This window comes from Colius striatus, chromosome 1 (assembly GCF_028858725.1).
Source record: "Colius striatus isolate bColStr4 chromosome 1, bColStr4.1.hap1, whole genome shotgun sequence".
NCBI lineage: Eukaryota > Metazoa > Chordata > Aves > Coliiformes > Coliidae > Colius > Colius striatus.
Window position 1 is genome coordinate 31,769,687 of NC_084759.1, and position 20,796 is coordinate 31,790,482.

The 20,796-nt window shown below is 37.0% G+C and overlaps 1 protein-coding gene across 2 annotated transcripts in view; it reads left to right on the forward strand.

Moving 5' to 3' along the window:
- Positions 1-20,796, forward strand: part of VWA8 (von Willebrand factor A domain containing 8) — a 182,687-nt gene that overhangs the window by 144,683 nt on the left and 17,208 nt on the right. For both annotated transcript variants that reach the window (XM_061995180.1, XM_061995190.1), the window contains exons 38-40: positions 10,644-10,752; positions 11,507-11,663; positions 14,844-14,952. In XM_061995180.1, coding sequence (XP_061851164.1) covers positions 10,644-10,752; positions 11,507-11,663; positions 14,844-14,952 — 375 coding nt within the window. The remainder of the gene's footprint in view (positions 1-10,643; positions 10,753-11,506; positions 11,664-14,843; positions 14,953-20,796) is intronic.

Sequence of the window (20,796 nt, forward strand, 5' to 3'; positions counted from 1 at the left end):
TGTATCTTGCACTTTAGACCAAGTGTTTTTTCTGACCACATGAGGGCATCAGTGAACTAATAACAGTGATTTTAGTCATCGCTGAAATACTGTCGGTACAAACCTCATAAATTATGGGATGTTTTAGTAAGTTTGGAATAACCATATGGTGGTATTATGCAGTCCTGTGTGGGATCCTGAGAAACTTGAAATACAGCAGATTATGGAGTCATCTGGTTAATAAATGGATTACAAGGTATGGTTTGATAGCTTTTGTGATTCTGAGATCCATGAGCCTCAAATACACCATCTAGGTCTGTGACCTTTTCTGGGCCACGTGAGTCAATTTAGCAAAGTGGGGAGTAGCACATGTATACCATCCCTTGAAGCAAGGCATCTGGATGTGGGGAAGCATAGGACTAGAAAGCCATGAACCCACAGAGCTCATATCTAAAAGAGATAGATATCCCTTTTTCACTGGGAGAAGCAACTCAGATAAAGATCAATTGGGTCTCTCTAAGATACTTTTTCTTGTATAAATGTCCTCAGCTTAAATTAAATCCTTGTTGGAAACACTATACAAACATGCCTGAAGTACATTCCCTTTCCTAAAGTTACCTTTTGGTTCAATTAGAGCAGACAGATAAAGAACAGCAGCAGAAAAAACCTTAAAAAAAACAGAAAAAACCTCTGTTAGAGCAGAGTGGTCCAGCACAAAGTTCCACTTTCTTCTCTGACCTTTCTGTGAAAGCTCACAGATCTTATGGGAAAAAATATAATGTAATGCACCATCTTTCAGATCTCAGAAGGTCTGCAGCAGTCCACAGTGCTGACATAAAGCCTGGAGCACCTAACACCAGTGAAACCCTGCTGTCCCAGGGAGACAAATGCATACTAATAATTTTACCCTTTTGAAGTTGTTTCCTGATGAGTGAAAGAACAAATGTAGTGAAAATTTAAATTGTCTGGTCTGCTACAGTACTGCTAAATGTTTAGAAAGGTCTAGAAACCAAAACAACATAGTTGATCCTTATGTCTCTGTTTCTTAAGAATAGATTTAACAAGTTCCTAGGTTTCTAGAAAATAAGGCTTTTCTGCTTCCACACATTTTGACTTTTTTTCAACATTCTCTTGACCATGCAATGTTGCTACAATTTACTAACCAGACTATTGTAAATTACCATAATGTGCTCCTCTATCCCATCTTTCTAGTCATTGACTGTTCAGGGTACTCCAAAGGAAACCAAATTCAGTGTTTTCTGAATTCATTGATGTTAGGAGATGTGTGCTAGTGATGATAAATAACCAAGCTAGACATTTTCTGTCTGCTCTTATAATATTTTGAAGTGGATTAGAAAGTTAAAAAGACGATGACCTCCCATCTTTTGGTCAAAAAGAATTGACTAGGCAATTTTTAATAATGACACAGGAAAATTGAATTTACAAAGGTGTTAACATAGCAGAGGATGTGTTTGGTGGAAGCAAATATATGATATCCTCTCATTCCTTCATTTAGTCTATCCAACGTTTAAGCCACAGAATGTATATTCATGGACAAAGCACTATAATGCATCTACTTCTGCAGTTTCTGAGTTGGTTCATAGAGCGACAGCATTTAGTTCAAAAGAAGGTCCTCAGCAGCAATTAGTGCATTTTGTATAGTAGCTTGTGTAGTAGCTGGTGTACAAAAACTTCATTTGCAAGCCAGGTACCCCTTTTTGTGTGTTCCACTCTAAATTTCCACTCATTTCCCCACTCAGATTCACTACTCTAGAATTCCATTAAAGATATGATGCTTTGAACAGTTTTGCTATTTGAGACAGAAGTTTAATGCCTGTATGAATTCTAAATGCTACTTTTAGAAATGTTCACAGGAGTCAGATTATCCATGAAGCTTCATTAGTTCATTTTGAATTCTGGCAAAGTTTTACAGACAAGGTAGAAAATTGAAATGGAGCCAAATGAATGAAGAAAACCTATGAAATGTTTGATACTGCAGTGCAACTAATGTTTTTTTCATTTCAGGATACAATTGAGGGAACAGAATGTATTTCATACATTATTGTTCTCTTGTCTAATACTGAATACTGCTTTCTGTGGAAAAATGACTTGTGGGCTCAATTTTGTGCTGTTGATGTGAATAGAAATTGTGCTATTAATTTTTATCACATAGAAAAAAAGCTGTACATGATATGGTACAAATAAAAGGAATAGAAGCCATTAGAATTATCTTTTGGCTATCTTTGCCTTTCTCTCTCTAGCTTGTGTAACTGGATTATAAAATGTTTTATTTCTGTCTTTGGTAGAATCAGTTTTACAATAGAATGTAAAACTCCCATGGACAAGCAGATTAGCTTTTGATTTGCCTGATGTGGAAGTTTTATATACACTCCAAGAAAATAATGTGCATATTCATGCCGCTGATAAAGAGTGAGTTGGAGGAAAGGATGTTCTTGTGACCTGTTAAATGCAGCCTAGGGTAACACTGAGGTTTTAAGGTTGTTGGCAGAAGGAGGGTAGGCAGGATAAAAGGAAACAAAGCTTTTGTTTCAGGGAAAAATCAGTCTTTTACACATTTGCTGTAATACATTCTGCATTCCATGGAATACATTTCCTAATCCTTTGTGACATTGCGGTATGGACTATTTAATACTTTTTTCACCTTGGTAATAGACATGTTTTGTTACAGCCTAAGTCAATCTCCTTTCATAATAATGTTTATTAAAAGATTTTTTTAAAATTAAATAAAAATTAAAATTTAAGAGATTTTTCACTGGTTTTGACCAAAAAAAATTACATCTCCCAGATCACTTTTAGGAGAAATGTCTAAGATGTTTTTACTTTATTTCCTGCAATGATCTTTTGATACACGCTCAATCTTTGGCCACAGTGCTAATGAAGAAAGTGAGCTATATAAGAAAACATTGATTAAACTTTAAACTTTATTAAACATTAAACTTTGTTAAACATTAAACTTTATAGTATTTTTGCTTTTTGTGTTACTGTTATTCATATTTTTCAACAGTAATTTATTGCATTGTACAGAAAATAACACATATTCTTCAATGACTATAAACTGTCCTGTTTGATATATTGCATACTAATGAAAAGGCAAAATAGCACTTTGTTTCCCAGGTGTGGTAGAGGAAGAGAAGATATCTTCTAATTTACATCTTAGCAGAATTCTTTCCTTTCTGATAAAAAGAGTAAATGCAGAATGGTATCTTGTCAGCCTAGCTGCTTATTTCTGCTGAAATGACTAATCATGCAACTAATTCATCTATTGCACACCTCCTTAACTTACATTAAACTAAACATCTAAACCACATGAATTGTGTTCCACTTCAAATCTTTCTGATTGACACTATGAATACTAGAATAAGTGCTTGTGAAAATAATTCCTGTTTGGGCACTTCAGCTTTCACTTTTTGAAAAGTCTTCCTACATAATTCTCTACAGCTGTAACTGCTGCAGCTGTGAACCTCTTTACTTCTATTTTGTAAAGTGATGTTTTATCCATTTGTTTATGGGCATGTGTATGTTTATTAAGTTGTGAAAGGTTGAAATCAGGCAGGATTCCATTTTAGTAAATGTGTGGTATGTGGAATGCTCCACTGAATGCTTAAAAGGGCTTAGTAGAAGAGTTGGTTTCTTGTTTGTCGCTAAATACAACAAGGAGGAATTCCATCTATTTCTGTTAGGAAGGTGTAAAATCCTATATGGAATGGCCAGCTCTGTTTGAACATACACAAAAGGATAAGGAAAATTTGGAGGAATGGAAATGCAGTCTAATTTTTAAGTACAAATTGCATCCTTTTACATCTGCAGGATGTTACCCTGGAATTAGAGTAATTTTTCTGGGGTTTTCCCCCCCCCTTTTTAAAGTTGTATCTGGAGTATTAAAACAAGCATTGTGTTTTGCATAAGAGGACTAGATGGGCTTTAGTCGTGGCAGGATACATTAAAGCTAAGAGGAGAATGGTCTGTTCCCCTCTGCATGGGGCTGCTCTCCCCCAATGGAAACTAGAGTTTCTTTGCTAGTTCTCAAGCAGAAACTAGTTTTTGTTGCTGTGAACACAGCAAGGGAGCTTTTCGGGCAAACACTTCTGAATGAGAGGCACTGACACATCCTGCGCCCTTGGGGAATTTTAATGAAGTTAACTGCATCAGAATACAAAAGTAATCTTTTAAAGTCTTTTAAGGTATTGAAAGACCATCTACTCTCTAGCTAGCTTACTCTGTTAACAGGATGTTGAGTAGGGTGACAGGAATATCTATGACTGAAAAAATGATTTCTGTCAGAAACAAATCCCAGACCACATCAAGGAAAACATCCTTTGCATTTTATTTTATTCAAAAGTCGAATTTTTTTCAACCTTGTGTGACCTCAGCAACCAAAGATATTTCTTAACCTGTAACCACGAGTTGTTTTTCTGCCAGGGGTTACATCTAAGTACATGTTCTGCCCCTTGTTTTAGAGACTCAGCTTTTCACAAAACTCTTAAGGGGAGGTGTGAGCTACTAAGACAGTGAGAGTCACTGGTTATATCTCCTGCATGAAACTCTCAGGAATAAAGAGATTTTAAAATGGGAAAATACAGGAAAAATATTAATTTTCCTCTCTGTCTCTGCATTAACTGTAACTGCATAGTTGGTCTTTAACTTATTGTAACAGACTTGGACAATAAGGAGCTGCTGTATGGGCTTAAAATGCATGGGTGAAGAGGTGGTAGTGTTGAACGTCACGAATACTCTGAAACACAAATGATTGCATAATAAACATACTGAAATGTTCATATCAGTTGAGTTTGCTAAGTGTCTTTTGCTGATTAAATTGGATACTGTCATAAACATGTTGATATTAGAGAAATTAATATGTATTCAATCTAGATGCACTTTGAATAGTTCTTTAAAAGCATCTCATAAAAAGCCAGACAATTTAATGATTTTATTGCCATCAGACATATAAATGTCTTTTTCTAGTTATTTCTTTTATTACATTTATTTGCTTGTCACAACCAAATTGTGGGCAACCTGCACTTGTTAAGATACAGAAATGCACAGTTGTGCTACTTGGCACTACCTTTGAAGCAGTGAAGTTTCTTTTTAATGACATTTTCTTCTTCTCAGTTTCATTGCAATGTATGATTACGATTATTAGATGCTAAAATATTGTTAGGCTGTACAAAATCAGCTGAAGCTAAATTTGATAATGCTTTTAGTCAGTTTTACTGATAGAGATGGAGGGATTTGCCTGCAATATATTAAAAGACAATTCATTCAGAGCTCTAAAGGAAAGTACTGTAATTGTGAAAACAGCTCATATATTAGAATGAAATACTGATACAAGTGTGGAACATAAATCAGTAGAGTACAGCAGCCCTCTCCGTAATTTAGACATTTGTTAACAGGTTATTGAAAGCTCCTTTCTTCCCATAGTTGTGACAGCATGTTGTAGATGCAGTAGGCATTGTGTCTGGGTCAGCTGAGTGATTCTCAAACAAATTGATCACCAATCTTACTGAGGGATGATAAAAGTATCAAAATGTGATGTATGCGATTGCTTCCTTACTCTTCAAGGGTTAATTTTATTAAATTAGGTGGTTTCACATCAGAATTCCGTAGCATGCAGTCCCCCCAGGCCATTTAAGTGACATGAATGTGGTTCTAGATCCACTTCCAAACATAGTTAAGATTTGTTTACTGCACAATATAAAGTTCTCTTACTGTACTTTGCCTGACCAGCTTAAGTCTAGACAGAACTATCAGCCTTCAACTCATCTTCTGAGTGGCCACTATTACAGATGGTATGCATTTAACAGCTGTTTGGCATAAATATGACACAGATGTGAAACACCTGGTTTCATTGTGGTGTTGAGTGCATTAAATCATATTACTGGCTTCTCTGAGCCTCTTTATCTCCTTTACATTACTGTATGAAGGATGATAGGAACACTTAGTTTCCAAACTGAATGTGTTTGTACCAGTTTACCTTATCCAATTCAATCTCAGAGTTGTCAGAAAAGTGTAGCCATGTGAAACTATTTTGGCATCCATATCTTAGAAGGAACGGATATAGAACTAGTTGTACAGATACCCTGTTATCTCTCACTGAATGTAAAATGAATGCTTAGTTCTATTCCTGCCTTGCTGCCCTTGCTGTCAAGAGTGAATGGATGTGTTCGAAGCAGGACAAAAACATGAAGTTAAAGCACTAATAGATCTTGATATTTGCTGTTGTTTCTTCATTTCCTTTTTTTCTCAAGTGCTTCTTTCATACCACTGCCCTTTTGGAAAAACACATTCCTTTAGCATCTCTCTGACATGCAGTCTTCATGTTCTTCTTGCATAAATCTTTGTTTACTTCATTGACTTTGCAAGACCTACAGAGCCTCCATCCACAAAAATGCATCCGTTACACATTGCTGTAAGTGCCTGAGAATATAGTACAGTCAAAGAAAAGAAAAGGAAATGAACCACAGACTAATATCATTGGTGATTGCTGGCCATTTGAACTCTACAGGGAATAAAATAGGAATCACATGTATCTCAGGAGAGGATGACAATTCTGCTTCTTGTGTGGTAAGGACTTTGAAGAAGAACCTGCCCAAAGAGGCAGTGGAAAAGTGTTTCCCTGCTCTGGTTGTGAATCATCTATATGTATAAACAAGTTTAGATAATGCACAATTGAATTGTGTGGTGTGAGTGTTTTGGAAGTAGTGGTTATTTTGGAAATCAAAAGGAAGTCTCAGAAGGAAAATGTTAACAGTTTTTGCCAGCTATTCTACTCAGAACCATGCCTCACAGCTGAAACTCGAGGCTACTGAATTCATCCGTTGTTTGACAAAGCTGTGATATGCACACCAGGCAATGTGGAATCTTGACAATAATGCAGCAATGAGTAGTGTCTTTCAGTGCATTTAGAGCTAGAAAGAGCACAAATTTCTTTCAAAAAGAGATACTTAGTAAAAAATTTTGATGGAAGAAGCAAAGTTGATAAAAGTCTTACATTAGATTCAAACAGAAAGCATTCAGGAGCAAACAAGCTGTTTATACATTTGGAGAATATCCATCACAGTAGAAAAAGAAATCTCAGTATGTTTAGAAATTCCAGTTGGACAAGTCTAGAAAAGTTACTATGGACGTGTCAGATTTATTTGAACTTTTTCTCTACTTTCACTACTTGGTTTTTGCATCTTCCTTCTTACTCCAAACTAGTTTTTTCGCACTGACTGTCTTTCAATTTCTCAGGTTCATAATACATTCAGTTTTCTATCCTTCCCCTTAAATCTACCTTTCCAGCAGTTTCTAATGTCAAGAATTCCTTTAGCCCTCAGAGGGGGTTCTTCCATCTCTTTATATCTGACATGCTGAAGAATGTGTCATTGTCCAAAAGTTTTTCTCTTGATTTTTTTTTCCTCATCCTTCCTCTGATTTCATGTCTAGACCAGTGATTTGCTGTTTACTTATTTCTGAAATGTGTCTTCAGTTACCTTCCAGATATTTGCTAATCAAACTTCTACTTTATAGAGGCATCTTCAGAGCAGAAAGGAGTTGCGAGTTGTAAAATTGCCTTGAAACACTTCCACAGAGACGGGGCTAGGAAGGAAATAAGCCTGATAAGTCACTAATGGAGTTACCTAAGAGCTCAGAGGAAAAACAGGAAAGTACATCTAGAAGATTTCTTGAAAGGGCTCTACAGTGTGCTAATTCAATGGAGTTTCTAAGGGTATGGTATTTCTATTAGCAAACCAGTGCTAATAGAAATTGATTGTTAAAGTATTCGGATGTAGCAAAATTCTACTATGTGTAGTGTATACACAGTTGTTACTTAAAAACAAGCCAGTGAATGAAACCTCTGCAATTCACTGACATGACATTTACACATCTGCTACTGATGTTCCTTTCTAGTATCCTATTTTGCCTAGTAACATAACAACTATACATAATAAAATTAGTAAAGAAGTCACATTCTTAAGCTATGATAAATTGTACCACTTACTTGTCTCTTTTATTCTTTCTCAAGCAATTTTCAAATTTTTGAAGTTTAATAGAAATCAAATGTTGAGTGTGGTCCTGTCCTTTTAACAAAAGGTCACAAATACTTATAAAATAATAAAATTTTCTCTTAACCAAGTGGTATTTCAAAGTTTCCAATACCTGCTTTAATCAAATCAGTGCTATTGCAAAGCAGCTTTATATTAGAAACTTGTGCATATATGCTAGAGATATTGTTTGTGAACAACATATGATACATGAGAAATACATGTAAGCAACAAGAGCTTTTCTCTACAGAACTTTTCACTGAAAAATGCCCATATTTAAAAATATTTAGTGAAACCTTTCAATGAAAAAATGATAAAAGTTTAATCTGCAGTTTGCGGCACTGGTTGTGATTATGTTTGACTCATAGAACTCCCTTTTGCAGTTTAACTATTTTTCTATGAAGAACCCAGAAGGATGAACATGTAAAAAACTGTTCTGTGTTTTATTGTTTCTCTTTACAGAATAATCAAAAAGTTCCATTTAAATATAAGAAAAAACTCTTTCACTGTGAGGGTGATGGAGCAGTGGCACAGGCTGCCCAGGGAGGCTGTGGAGGTCCTCAAGACCCATCTGGGTGTGCTCCTGTGCAACCTGATCTAGGTTGACCTGCTTCTACATGGGGGTTGGACTAGATGATCTCTAAAGGTCCCTTCCAACCCCTACCATTCTATGATTCTATGATAATATTTTGTTTTGATTCATGAGGCTGACACTACTGTTTGGGTTTTACGGTTTTATTTTAAACTAAATTCATTGATTTTTTTTTAAGAACCATTTATTCTGGAGGAAATCTCTTCAGCTAAAAATGTATATAACCCTAAGGGTAACATTCTGTTGTGATTAAGTGCCTTTTTTCCTATACAAATGTTAAATTAATGTAATTCAGATTAGATCTTGATTTTACACTAATGACATGGTTCACAGAGGATGTATTGTACCTCTTTGAATTAATATAAATTCTATAGAAGGAAAATGATATTTTGGATAACTGCCATGACACTGTTGACAGAGCACATGTTTTCAGTTGAAAAACATGTATGGAATTCATGTCAGCATGAAGTTGCATCTGCAGAACAGAGAATTCAAGGATTAAATTGCTGTACAGTCCCAGTGAAAGCCCTGATAATGCCAGTGAACTTCTGAGAAGGCATTAAATTGTAGTTACTTGGGCACATAAATTAATTCATTAAATGTATTATGGTTGTTGAGAAGAATGTTAATTTGTGAAGGGTTAGAGGCATCAATTTTACATCTCAGTCATTAAGTTTCATTTAAAAAATTAAGTGACATTAAATTATAGAAGATTAGTAATGGAAAGACAGTTTACACATGAATCATTGATTCACTATATGACTCAGAGTTCATAACGGGAAGGAGTATTTTTACCTTCAGTCACCCACTTAAACCCAGCCCAAGCCTCAAGTGACTCAGCCCTGTCCATCTGACAGCTGTTGGGTCTTCAGCTGTGCAGTGAATTGATGGGAAAAGTGCAGTCAGCAGGCAGTTGTAGAAAACCTACCACTGTAGACTTCTGTGGTTGTGGCAAGGAAGTTAAGGATTACATGAGCGTGCCATTTGAACTAGCCATTTACTGAGATTCTGAGTCTCAGAGAAGAGCATGTTGTTTCATTAGTCCCTGCTCATCAAAGGAAGATCAATCTACCCATCAATAAACAATGTCAAACTCTAGTTGGATGTGGATTAAATTTGTAAATGGATGTAGAGTACTATAGATGTACTATGAGGAACGTTCAAACTGCAGATGATTGTGTCTACAGGAGGATTTTGAATTGTGCTGGCAGTTATCACTAAGTGCTTTCCTACTGTAGATACTATCTGAATACACTGAGTGATTCGCATGTGGCAGTAGTCTTAGATCTGATGTGGTCTAACATGCCACTCAGGAGCCCTGTTTTACTCTGCTTTATCCTGTTGTCCTCATCGGGTGGAGTGTTGCATCTATTCAACTAATACTGATCTTACAGCTCTTCAGTAGACCTAGAAAGTTTGGCCTCTGTAAGAAATAGTGTGGCCATCAGGACTAGGGAAGTGATTGTCCCCCTGTACTCACTACTGGTGAGGCTGCATCTCAAGTACTGTGTTCAGTTTCGGGCCCCTCACTACAAGAACACTGAGGTGCTGGAGCATGTCCGGAGACAGGCAACAAAGCTGGTGAAGGGTCTGGAGAAGAAGTCTGATGAGGAGCAACTGAGGGGGCTGGGGGTTGTTTAGTCTGGAGAAAACGGGTCTCAAAAGAGACCTTATCACTCTCCACAAGTACCTGAAAGTGGATTGTGGTGAGGTGGAAGTTGGTCTCTTCTCCCAAGTATCAAGTGGACAATAGGAAATGGCCTCAAGTTGCACTGGGGAAGTTTTAGGTTGGATATTAGGAAAACCTTCACTTTGAGGGTTGTTAGACACTGGAACAGGCTGCCCAGGGAGGTGGTGGAGTCATCATCCCTGGAGATATTTAAAGGAGGTGCTGAGGGACATAGTTTAGTGGTAGTGGTTAGTGGTTGGACTCAATGATCTGAAAGGTCTATGAATCTATTATTAGATTATTAGAGCAGTTTCCTTGCTATAAGAGAGGTTTACAGCTCTGTGTTTTTGTTTCACAGATAACCATTCAGAGGGACAGTGGTTTGGATGTCAGTTCCCCCAAACATGGAAAAGTGGATCCAGACAACATGCCACATGTTGGTGGAAATACTTGGGCTGGTGGAACAGGTTTCTCATTCTTTTTTTAAATGCATCGTTGACAAATATCTAGGGGAGATGCTGTGACAGTCAAAAATAGATTTATACAAGGCCACCCTCTGCTTAGAGTTAATTTTACCCAATACAGAGTTGCTTTATTGTCGGTGAAAAGAAGTGTTTGCAGAGTCTAACTTAAAGTGTATATGGTGGATCTCTGGTTCCATTACATCTTCTTGCTGTTTCTTTTTATTAGCCATGTAGAGAACCTTGCAGCCATAGAAGCTAGGTTGAGTCATTTGCCATTCTCTTAGATGTTTCTGTAGTTGCAGCAGTTTAGATAGTGTAGGCTAGAGACACAGAGAACAGGCAAAGTGTCTCCTAATTCTAAAAAGGCATAGTAGTGATACTAGATAAAGTGGTTTGGGAAAAGTGTTAACCAACAAATTCTAGGGAGAAGATGGAGTCTGAATGAATGGCTTTGAGGACCAAGAGCTTTAAGGAGATGTACAGAACTGGTGCAATCTATAGTCTCCTTTGTACAAGGTGGAAACCATTATGAATCTGGTCTCAAGGAACCATAAACAGAAGTATTCTGTTGAAGTTCTGCTTTATCATGATGGCTGTTTGGTTTTGTAAACATTTGGCAATAAAGATTTCTCCTGGGGTTCATTTGCAACAGTTTTGGGACATCTGTAGATATGGCAATGGAAGCTTTTAAAGAAAATGTGTTCTTATTTATTATCAAATGCATATTCTTAATTATTTTTTATCTCAACCACGTTAGGTGGGAGAGACACTGCTGGATTAGGTGGCAAAGGTGGGCCATATCGACTGGATGCTGGACATAGGGTTTACCAAATATCTCAAGCTGAAAAAGATGCTGTTCCTGAAGAGGTTAAGAGGGCTGCTCGAGAGATGGGTGAAAAGGCCTTTAAACAGAGGTAATGTGAAAGTCTTTGTTTTCTCTTCTATTTCCCAGAAGAGTTTGAAAAACTGCTTTTATCACATACCTTTCCCTGTTCATTATTGTTTAACAGAGCACATGTTTAACATTTCCAGACACGATGTTTGGAATGTTGTATTGAATTAAGCCATGCTGTTAGAATGAGTCTGTGATTTGGTAGAGTAAAATGTTGCTAGGTGGATAAGGAGACTGATGTGAATATTTGTCTTTTTAAAAAGAGATCTACCGAATGACAGCATCTTTGAATCATGATTAATTGAGATTGCATGTTGTTAGGAATTCATCACCTAACAAATGTCCGTCAAAACGGACCGTTATGAGCAAATTGTTTCTGTTTAAAAGATCTGTGGCCAAACAGTGAGCTGGTTTGAACTATTAAACCTCAGCACTCACTTTTACGTGAACCACGGATCTTCCCAGCATTAATGTAATGCTTGGTTACTAATCAATAATTTCCCAGGCTGTGTGCAGAGATTCGGGTTCCTTCCACCGACTGAACTCCCAAGTCAGCCCCAGGCACTTAGCATGAAAAAAAGCAAAGTGTGTTGACAATCACTCAAAATGAGTTTTACATTTCAGCCCAAGAAGTGTTGCAGTGTGAACATCTATCTGAAAGCAGAGTGTACTAGACACAGTTTAAAACATTGGAGCAAATAGATTTAGAAGCAACTTAATCAGTTCATGTTTGTTGCTATTACACAAGTTATTCCCAATGGGGGGGCAAATCTGAGTGCTGTGAGGAGCAGGTGAGTTTGCCATTTGTTTCAACTGATGTGTAAAGAATTAGGCTGTTAAGCTTAGAACACAAACTGTATGTGAATCACCGTATTTAAAACCAGTAAATTATCTGTTGTGTTTCTTTTTTAATTGTGGGTTTATTACTAAATTACCTGGAGCATTTAACATTGCCATTAGAGCATTACTGATTTCTATAGACAAGGAAAGTATACAGATTATGTCAGTGCTTCACAGGAAGATATCCTGAAAAGAAAAATACCTTTAAATAGTGATCTAATTTACACAAGCAACATACAGAAATTTAAATTGAAAGAAGTCACTTACAATTTTGTTTCCAATGGGCAGGTAGAGATTGTTATTGACTTTTTCCCTGATGCTTTATGGGTGCATAGTTGGGAAACATTACTTTTAACATTTTCTACATCTGTATTGTTCAAAATTGCTTACCAGTTGTTTCATAATAGAAACAATCTATATGTCTGGTCTTGGATACTATACATCTCTATGTGCACATGCACATATATGCACATGGCATGCTTTGGTGAGTTTCTACATGGCTGTATGGTAGCTTACAAAATTTGTGCTAGGGAAGACTTCTGGATGCTGCTATGTGTTGTGGAAACAGTGCAGCTGTGTCCTGTAAAATCTTGAGTATCTGTACATGACATAACAATACATGTCCAGCTAAAATCAGTGAGCTGGCATGTACTAGCTGTAAATTTAGCCTATTGTGAAGCCACATTTAACTTCAATTATTATTCTGTACCTCTTTGACAGTTGTGGGAGCTAACAGATAAAAGTTTAGAGTAGGGAGGTTGGAGTCCTCGAGCTAAAGAAAAAAAGCAAATTTCACTGCTTTGTTTATACATAATTATCTGGAAGGGGAATTTTTATATGAAAGCTATTGATTGCTTTCTTAGCTAGATAGTACTTCTTGTGGAAAACACTTTAAATTGTCCTGTTTTACTAGAATGAAGTTAGCAATTGCTCTTGAATAGATACAGTATTTTTGGTGGTATTTTTTAGAGCTACCTTTCACTGTTTATTGATGTAGAGTCTGACAAAGTAAAACTTTTGTGTTTTAAAACAAAATGTTTTCTCCGTTGATGTGAAAATACTGGATTCTGTTGGCAGGATCCATGAAGTCAAGTCCACAGCACTGAAAGTTACCTTTTCCTGCCTGTAATGAATAGTAATAAGCTCTAATCACTATGTCTTGGTAAAATTCATAATAGAAAAAGACACAATCATATTAAAAACAACAAAAATATAATGTTTGATTGTAATAGTCATTAAAGGGCTAGTCTGAACAGCAGCTCTCATGTATACTGTATGTTTAAGTCAAGTAGCTTGTGATGGCATTAAAAAACTTAATAGAAATTTATCTAGCCTTTACATACTTTACTATCCATTTATAGTTAATTTTAAGAATCAGTGTTTTCAGAGCTGTGTGAGTGAGATTATGCAGTTATTAAGTGCTCATTTGAAACAAGCTATGCACAGATAGATTGGTTTTAGCTCAGGACCAAACCCAGCCACATGCTGGATGGTAGGGAGGGCAATACACAATTGCTGCCTCGCTACATAATACTGAGTCATGTAAAATATCAAATAGTGCACTCTGACAGCATATCCACCTGTTCCCTAGCTCTTTCTTCACTGTTAGACCTCTGTAATTACATGCCAATTGTGAGTTTCACCAGGTTAAATGTATCTACTTAGCTACAATGTTGAGAAAAATGATACAGAAAAGTGGTCACATTTAGCTTTTAGAAAAAAACCAAATGCCTGGTTTTATGGTGCTGATGTTGCACCCTCTGTTAGGACTCTGGACAGAATAGCCTTCAGTGACATAACTCATTTTTCTGAGAGAGCATATTTTTGTTGATGTTTATTTAAAACTTTTTTGCTGCAATGTTTCATTTTTGTATGAAGCACAAATATAAGTATTTGAGAGTAACTGTAGATCTTCAAGGACAGACTTTACAGCGTGTCTTCACTTAACCTTTGTGTTAAAGCATGAATCATGATATGTTTAAAATACTCCGACGGTGAAGTAATGAATAGACATTCATCATCCTCTTTTGTACAGATAGCAACACCTGAGCCAATAAAACCTTTAGAATTTGATCACAGTTTTCAGAACATGTGATTTACTTCCCAAACATCAAAGCAGATTAGGAGTGAGACAAAGGATTACTAATTTAATGTTTTAATGGGATGCAATCCCTGTAGATGTTGTTGATCATCATCTGTGTCAAAAATTCACAAGATTGGCTGCCAATTCTTTGTCTCCTGCCTGTGGTTATTACAGTATGAGTTTCCCTGTTATCAAGTAAATAAGCTTGTAATTTACATGCATAAATGCATCATATGCTTGTTTCCTAAACTGTTCTTATCTCCCTGTTCTTTGCTTTAGATTGAAAGAGATTCAGATGAGTGAATATGATGCATCAACCTACGAAAGATTCTCTGGAGCAGTCCGACGTCAAGTTCAGTCTCTCCGCATCATCTTAGACAATCTGCAGGTAATCTTAGATTCACTGTTAAAGGAACTTGGTGAGATCATTACATTAGGCTCCAAATGCTACCCTGCTAATATCCTGTTACCATCTGACGAGCGTACCTTTGAGAGCTAAAAGCAAATTCAGGTTTTGATCATGGTTAGGAAAACCAGTCTCATATTACTATTTCAAAGGCAGCTTTTAAGTGTGTCCCAGTGGTCACAGAGAGATTTCTTAGTCAGGAGCACAATTTTGTGAAAGAAAATACTATATGTTATTAAAAGAATATGTGATGGTGTATAGATCACAGCCTTTGTCTTTACCTCCTCTCCAAAAGACTTTGTAGCTTAGAAGTGCAAATGTTATAGATATGAAAAGAAACATTCACTCCAGGTCACAGGTTTATTGCATATGGACCTCTCTGAAAGCATGTTTTTTCTCTCAGTTTGTTTTGAACTCTTGCTAATAATAATAGGTTCAGCCCAAATCTAAGTGGAGGCTGACCGAAAACACAAGTTTGCCTTTCTTCTACTGATTAGTCCTGTCATTAGTCCAGGTTTTATTAGTGCTAGTATACTTATATGGGGTTAATAAAATAAAAAATGTAGTGTTTCTAGGAAGACTTTAGACATTTTTTTCAGTGAAAATTACAGGAACATTACTTTCACTCCTCATAAGACATCTCTGGTTAAAAATATTTCTGTTGAAGGCTACCAACCACTGCTATACATACACTTTCTTCAGTTAGTCACTGTGCTGTGTCTAGGCTGTCTCCACACTTCAGCAATAAAACTGAAACATAGAAAGAAATGTGTATGATTGACAGATTCCTCCTGGGTCAAAAAATGCAATCCCTTGGTATTGCAAGTAAGCAAGGTAACATTTTTCTTTGGCTTACTTGTGTCTTTAAGCCATTGTGACTACAACAGTGCTACTGTGATCACATATATACACAGAGTACCATTAGTCAGTTTTATTGTGAACGTATGAATTCAGAGAGCTTCTCATATAATGAACATTTAAGATGGTCATGATTAGGTGGTTCATGTACCTAATATGTTTTTCAGTTCATGACATAAGCTTTTGGCTTGTAAAGACAGGGTTTAATTGAAAAATTTTAGATAAAAGTCTCAGGTTTTCCTAGGTCACTTACATTTGGGTGCTTTTGTTTACCATGTTTCTAGAAGACATGCCATTTGAAGCACATTCTAGGTGTGAAGTAAGTAAGTGAATCTTTCATTTAAAGTCTTTCTTTAGTGTGCCTTATCTATTCCTTGGAGCCAAACTTCTTCAATGCAGGGATTGCATTAATCATAACCAGAATATAATGTTTTCATATAAGGAGACATATCCTGTTCCTTTGTTAAAAAGGTCATTTTAATATCAAGGCAAAGTTGTATAAGCCTCAGAGAGTTGCTGACTTTCTGTCAGAATCTTTAACAGCTGTCCACAGAGCTAGTAAATGTACTTTATGATGAAAAAACAAACTCACTGAATGTGAAAAAATTTAGTAATAGTAATAATAGCAATATGGAAGTCAGATTTTTAACTTTATAAGTTTCTATACAGATTTCAGTAGGGTTTTTTATTAGAAGATACACTGGGAAAATGAAGATAAAGGATAACAGGAGTTACTTAATTGCAAATTACTTGCTGTGAATTGGAAAGCTGAGTCTGAGCACGTTTCATGTTATCTTTTTGAGGGAAAAAAAAGTTTATTTGAATTCTTCAGCATGTTAAGTCATTCAACCCTGACGAAGGACTCCTCTTTTTTTCCGGATAATCCTGTGTGCACAATGGCTAAAACTGTTTACAGCTAAAACTGTTTTATTTCTGTTATCAGTCAGACATTCCTCGTTTCTCAAGTAAGAAGTCAATGGCACAGTCAGTTGCAGTAAACTTTGCAGCTCAGACATCTGTGTGTTTTTAACTTTGTAGAAATCCCAAATTACCTTCTCAGTAGAGGACACTTTGGGCTTTTTAAGTTGGAGTTTGCTTTGCTTCAAAATCAGTGTGTTCACATAAGGGAAATATTGTCCATGATTATTTAACCTAAATTTTCTTTTCAAGATATTCTTTTTTATTGTTAGACTTGTAGGCCTTTAAAAAATATATTCCTCTGATTAAATTTTGCATCCCAAGAATCAAGAGGCTGGAACTCAGGTCAAGGTGTCGACTTCTCACAAAAATTAGTAGCAGAAGAGAGATGTTTGGAAAAAGCTGGTCTTTCAAAGTGATACATAAATACCATCTGAGTATGTAATTTCATTGTTCATTTTATTTTGAATAACTCACTGATCTCTGTCATCACTTTGAACAACATTAGCAAAACATTATGAGTTGTCATTTATCTTCTGCAGAAGTAGTAAAGCCAGAGGTCAAGGAAATCTGGTCAGTGATGAGGTTTCCTCTCTCTCCTAAAGCTAGCCAAACCCTGAATAATGTTTGTCTGAACACCAGATTCAAAAGCTTATGGTCAGTCATCCACTAAGAAAGGTCTTCTTTGATTTTAGATGATTTGCCTTCCGGAAAGTACTTCTCTTTTTATTCATAATTACAGAAGGAATATGGGACAACTGTCCCTGCATCACTTACATTTACACTGGGCACACCTGAGCCTGAATCACCAAGCCTACTGAGGCTCTGAGTGATTTACATCATGTGGGAACTGTCTGGTTATAGCAGAAAGAATAAAATAGTGGCAGTCCTATAATAAACATGGCTCAGAGAGCTGACAATGCAAAAAACGCTGTGCCCTGTCAGCAACTAAGGGAGCATGCATAATGTTTGCCCAGAAACGAATGAAGACCACAACTGGCAGTATTTCATACCATCCTATCCTGTTACAAGTTACGTATTTAGATGTGAACACTTCATGTACACAACTTTTCCTGTGATTTTTGGATATCATAGTTATATGTTGCGTGGATTTTTTTTGTAAATACACCTTTGATATCTTTCAAAGGATTACTGCAGTGGTGTACTGGGGTCAGCCATTGCCGTGCTGATAAGATATGGTACCTAACATGTTTTTCTAATTTCAAAAGCAACACAAAGAATATATATACAATATATTGAAATATATTGCAAGAGTAATGGTTTCTAGTTTCTAGAAGCTTCCAGTAAAGTCTCAAAGCAAGATATATACGTTAATAGTTCTGATTTTCTCTTAAAATTGTAAATGCTTTTAAACTTATGTTGCTTTTAAGCTTATGAAAATTATATATCAATAATACCAAAGCTTTCTGTAACATACATGCCCACTGTATAACACATGCTTAAGGGGAATTTTTTCAGCTTTTATAAAAGGAAATAAATTCTTAGGAATTCTGCATGGAAGAGGCAGATGCTAAGCAGTCTAAATAATTTTAGTACTATTTTGGAAAGAGGCTAGGTCAGTTTTTGTCAATATTCTTTCCAGTTTTAGGAGACAATGTTAACTCTGCATTCCTGCAGTAAAATTTCAAGTACTGGCTTTTGTTATATAAGATTCGAAAGGCACTGAATGTTTTTTAACCATGTCCATAGTTAAAAGCAATTTTATTCTCACGTTGCTGTTCCTTGAACAGGAAACAGCCACCAAGCTAAAGCATTGTTAATGAAAACGGTAGTGAAATTAATTGAGAATTTGCTCAATGAAGCCAAAACTTAAATCATCTTCTGTTGTTGGTCCTTCCCGCATACAGAAAGGAAGCAAATGACAAAAAAATGACAAAACAGCAGCCTTAAGGAAGATAACTCTGTTCCAGTACTTAGAGTGGCTAAATCATCTCATCTGCATCATCCTTGAAGGTGCATGATCACGTCACTCCTCCCTTCTTCCCAAGTTTCTACCTCCTCCCGGGGATTGTGGTCAGTTCATCACAGATGGATTTTGCCGCTGCTTCTTCTCAGAGGGAGGCCTCCTCACACTTCCCACTGCTACACTGTGCGGTCTCTCCCACAGGAGACAGTCCCTCACGAACTTCTCCAATGTGGATCTTTCCCATGGACTACAGTTCTTCATGAGCTGCTCCAGTGTGGGTCTGATCCACAGGAGAAACAGTCCTTCAGGAAAAAACTGCTCCAGTGGGAGTCCCCCATGAGGTCACAAGTCCTGACAGCAAACCTGGTCGAGCATGTGCTCCTCTCTCCACGAGTTCCCAGGTTTGCCAGGAGCCTGCTCCAGCATGACCTTCCCACAGAGTCATAGCCTCCTTTGGGCATCCACCTGCTCTGGCATGGGGTCCTCCCTGGGCTGCAGGTAGATCTCTGTTCCCCTGTGGCCTCCACAACTGCAGGGGCTGCAGGGCCTGTCTCACCATAGGCTGTACCACAGACTGCAGGAGAACCTCTGCTCCTGTACCTGGGCACCTCCTCCATTTACCTTCTCCATTGACCTTGGTGTCTGTGGAGATGTTGTTCTCACATTTGCACTCTCTTCTGCTGCTGCAGCTTAACATCTGTGCAGCAACTTCTTGACCTTTCTCAATATGCTAATCACAGAGGTGTTACCTCCATCACTAATTGGCTTGGCCTTGATCAGCAGCGGGTCCATCTCAGAGCTGACTGGCACTGGCTCTGTCTGATACAGGGGAAGCTTCTGGCAACTCTTTGTTTAAAGAAGCCACCCCTGTAGCCCCCCACTACGAAAACCTGGCCACACAAACCCACTACAAGAGGGACCAACTGACTGAATTCACAACCTAAGAAATCTTTTCCACTTTACCCTTCTGTTTTTACTAAAAGGCTGAGATTTCCATGTGTTGGCATTGGTTTTGATGCCTGTCAGGAAGCATCTGCAGTTTCCTGACACTACCCAACAACAAAAAAAAATTGTTTCTCACAGCTGCGTAAATTCAGTTCCACAAATTAATGATTCAAAACATTTCCTATGTGGCTTTGTAATTTTTTCTGCCCACTTAGTTTCATAGGTAAGTAGTCCATTAGTCTTTACTAACTATATGCAATAGACAGTAGTCCAGAACTCCTTCTTACATACAGACCAAAGAGAAAAAAATCATAAATTTTGACCAAAGCAAAATCAAAGATTGTCTGAGCCTTAAGAAGCCATCATCTGACTGCCCAGACTGTACAAAATTGAAGATTTATCTTCTCAAATCCCAGCCCTGCACTTTACTGGGGATTTGTAAGGAAACACTTCCTGCTCCTCAGAGAGCAACTGATTTTCATTCCTGAGAACTGATGTTTAAGGTAGTCTGTGTCCTGGTGGATATTTGATTTTCTTCGAGCTGCTACCTAGCAATTAGCTGAGAGTGCAAAAGCCTTATGCATACATAAATTTAAAATCTCCTCTCCTTGCTGGGCTTAACTACTACAATGAGCAACTTCAACCTTGAAGATTTAAGCAGAAATGAAATAAACCATGAAACCCATATATGCAGACTTTATTGTCTTTAGATTGATGTTATGAACCACAGTGAAGCTATCCTTTGAAAACATTCTTAAATATGTTGCTTATAATATTAAAGCACTTGAGTCTTCACTCTGAAGTGCTTGCTTCTGTGCACAGGAGTTCCATGAATATTTGAGTTCCTGTATGGTAATGCATGTTGATCAAGTCAGACTGTAGATAACCTTTCAAACTGAAGAGCAGCAGTTTGTGGACTGTTACTTGAGTATCACAATTTTCATGGTTTTTATCTTAAAATAGAAAAATACTTTATTGTTAATATTGTTTTAAAAGAAACCACTTACCATTATCTAAGGTGAATACTACTTGGTTTTACCTCTAAGTCACCCAGCGTTTTCCTTCTTGCGTTGCTTGACTAGAGAACACATAACAAATGGCCAATTATACATGTCTCTCTGGTTGGTTGTATTTCTACACAGGCTTGTTACACAGATTTCGAGCATACTTGCAAGAAA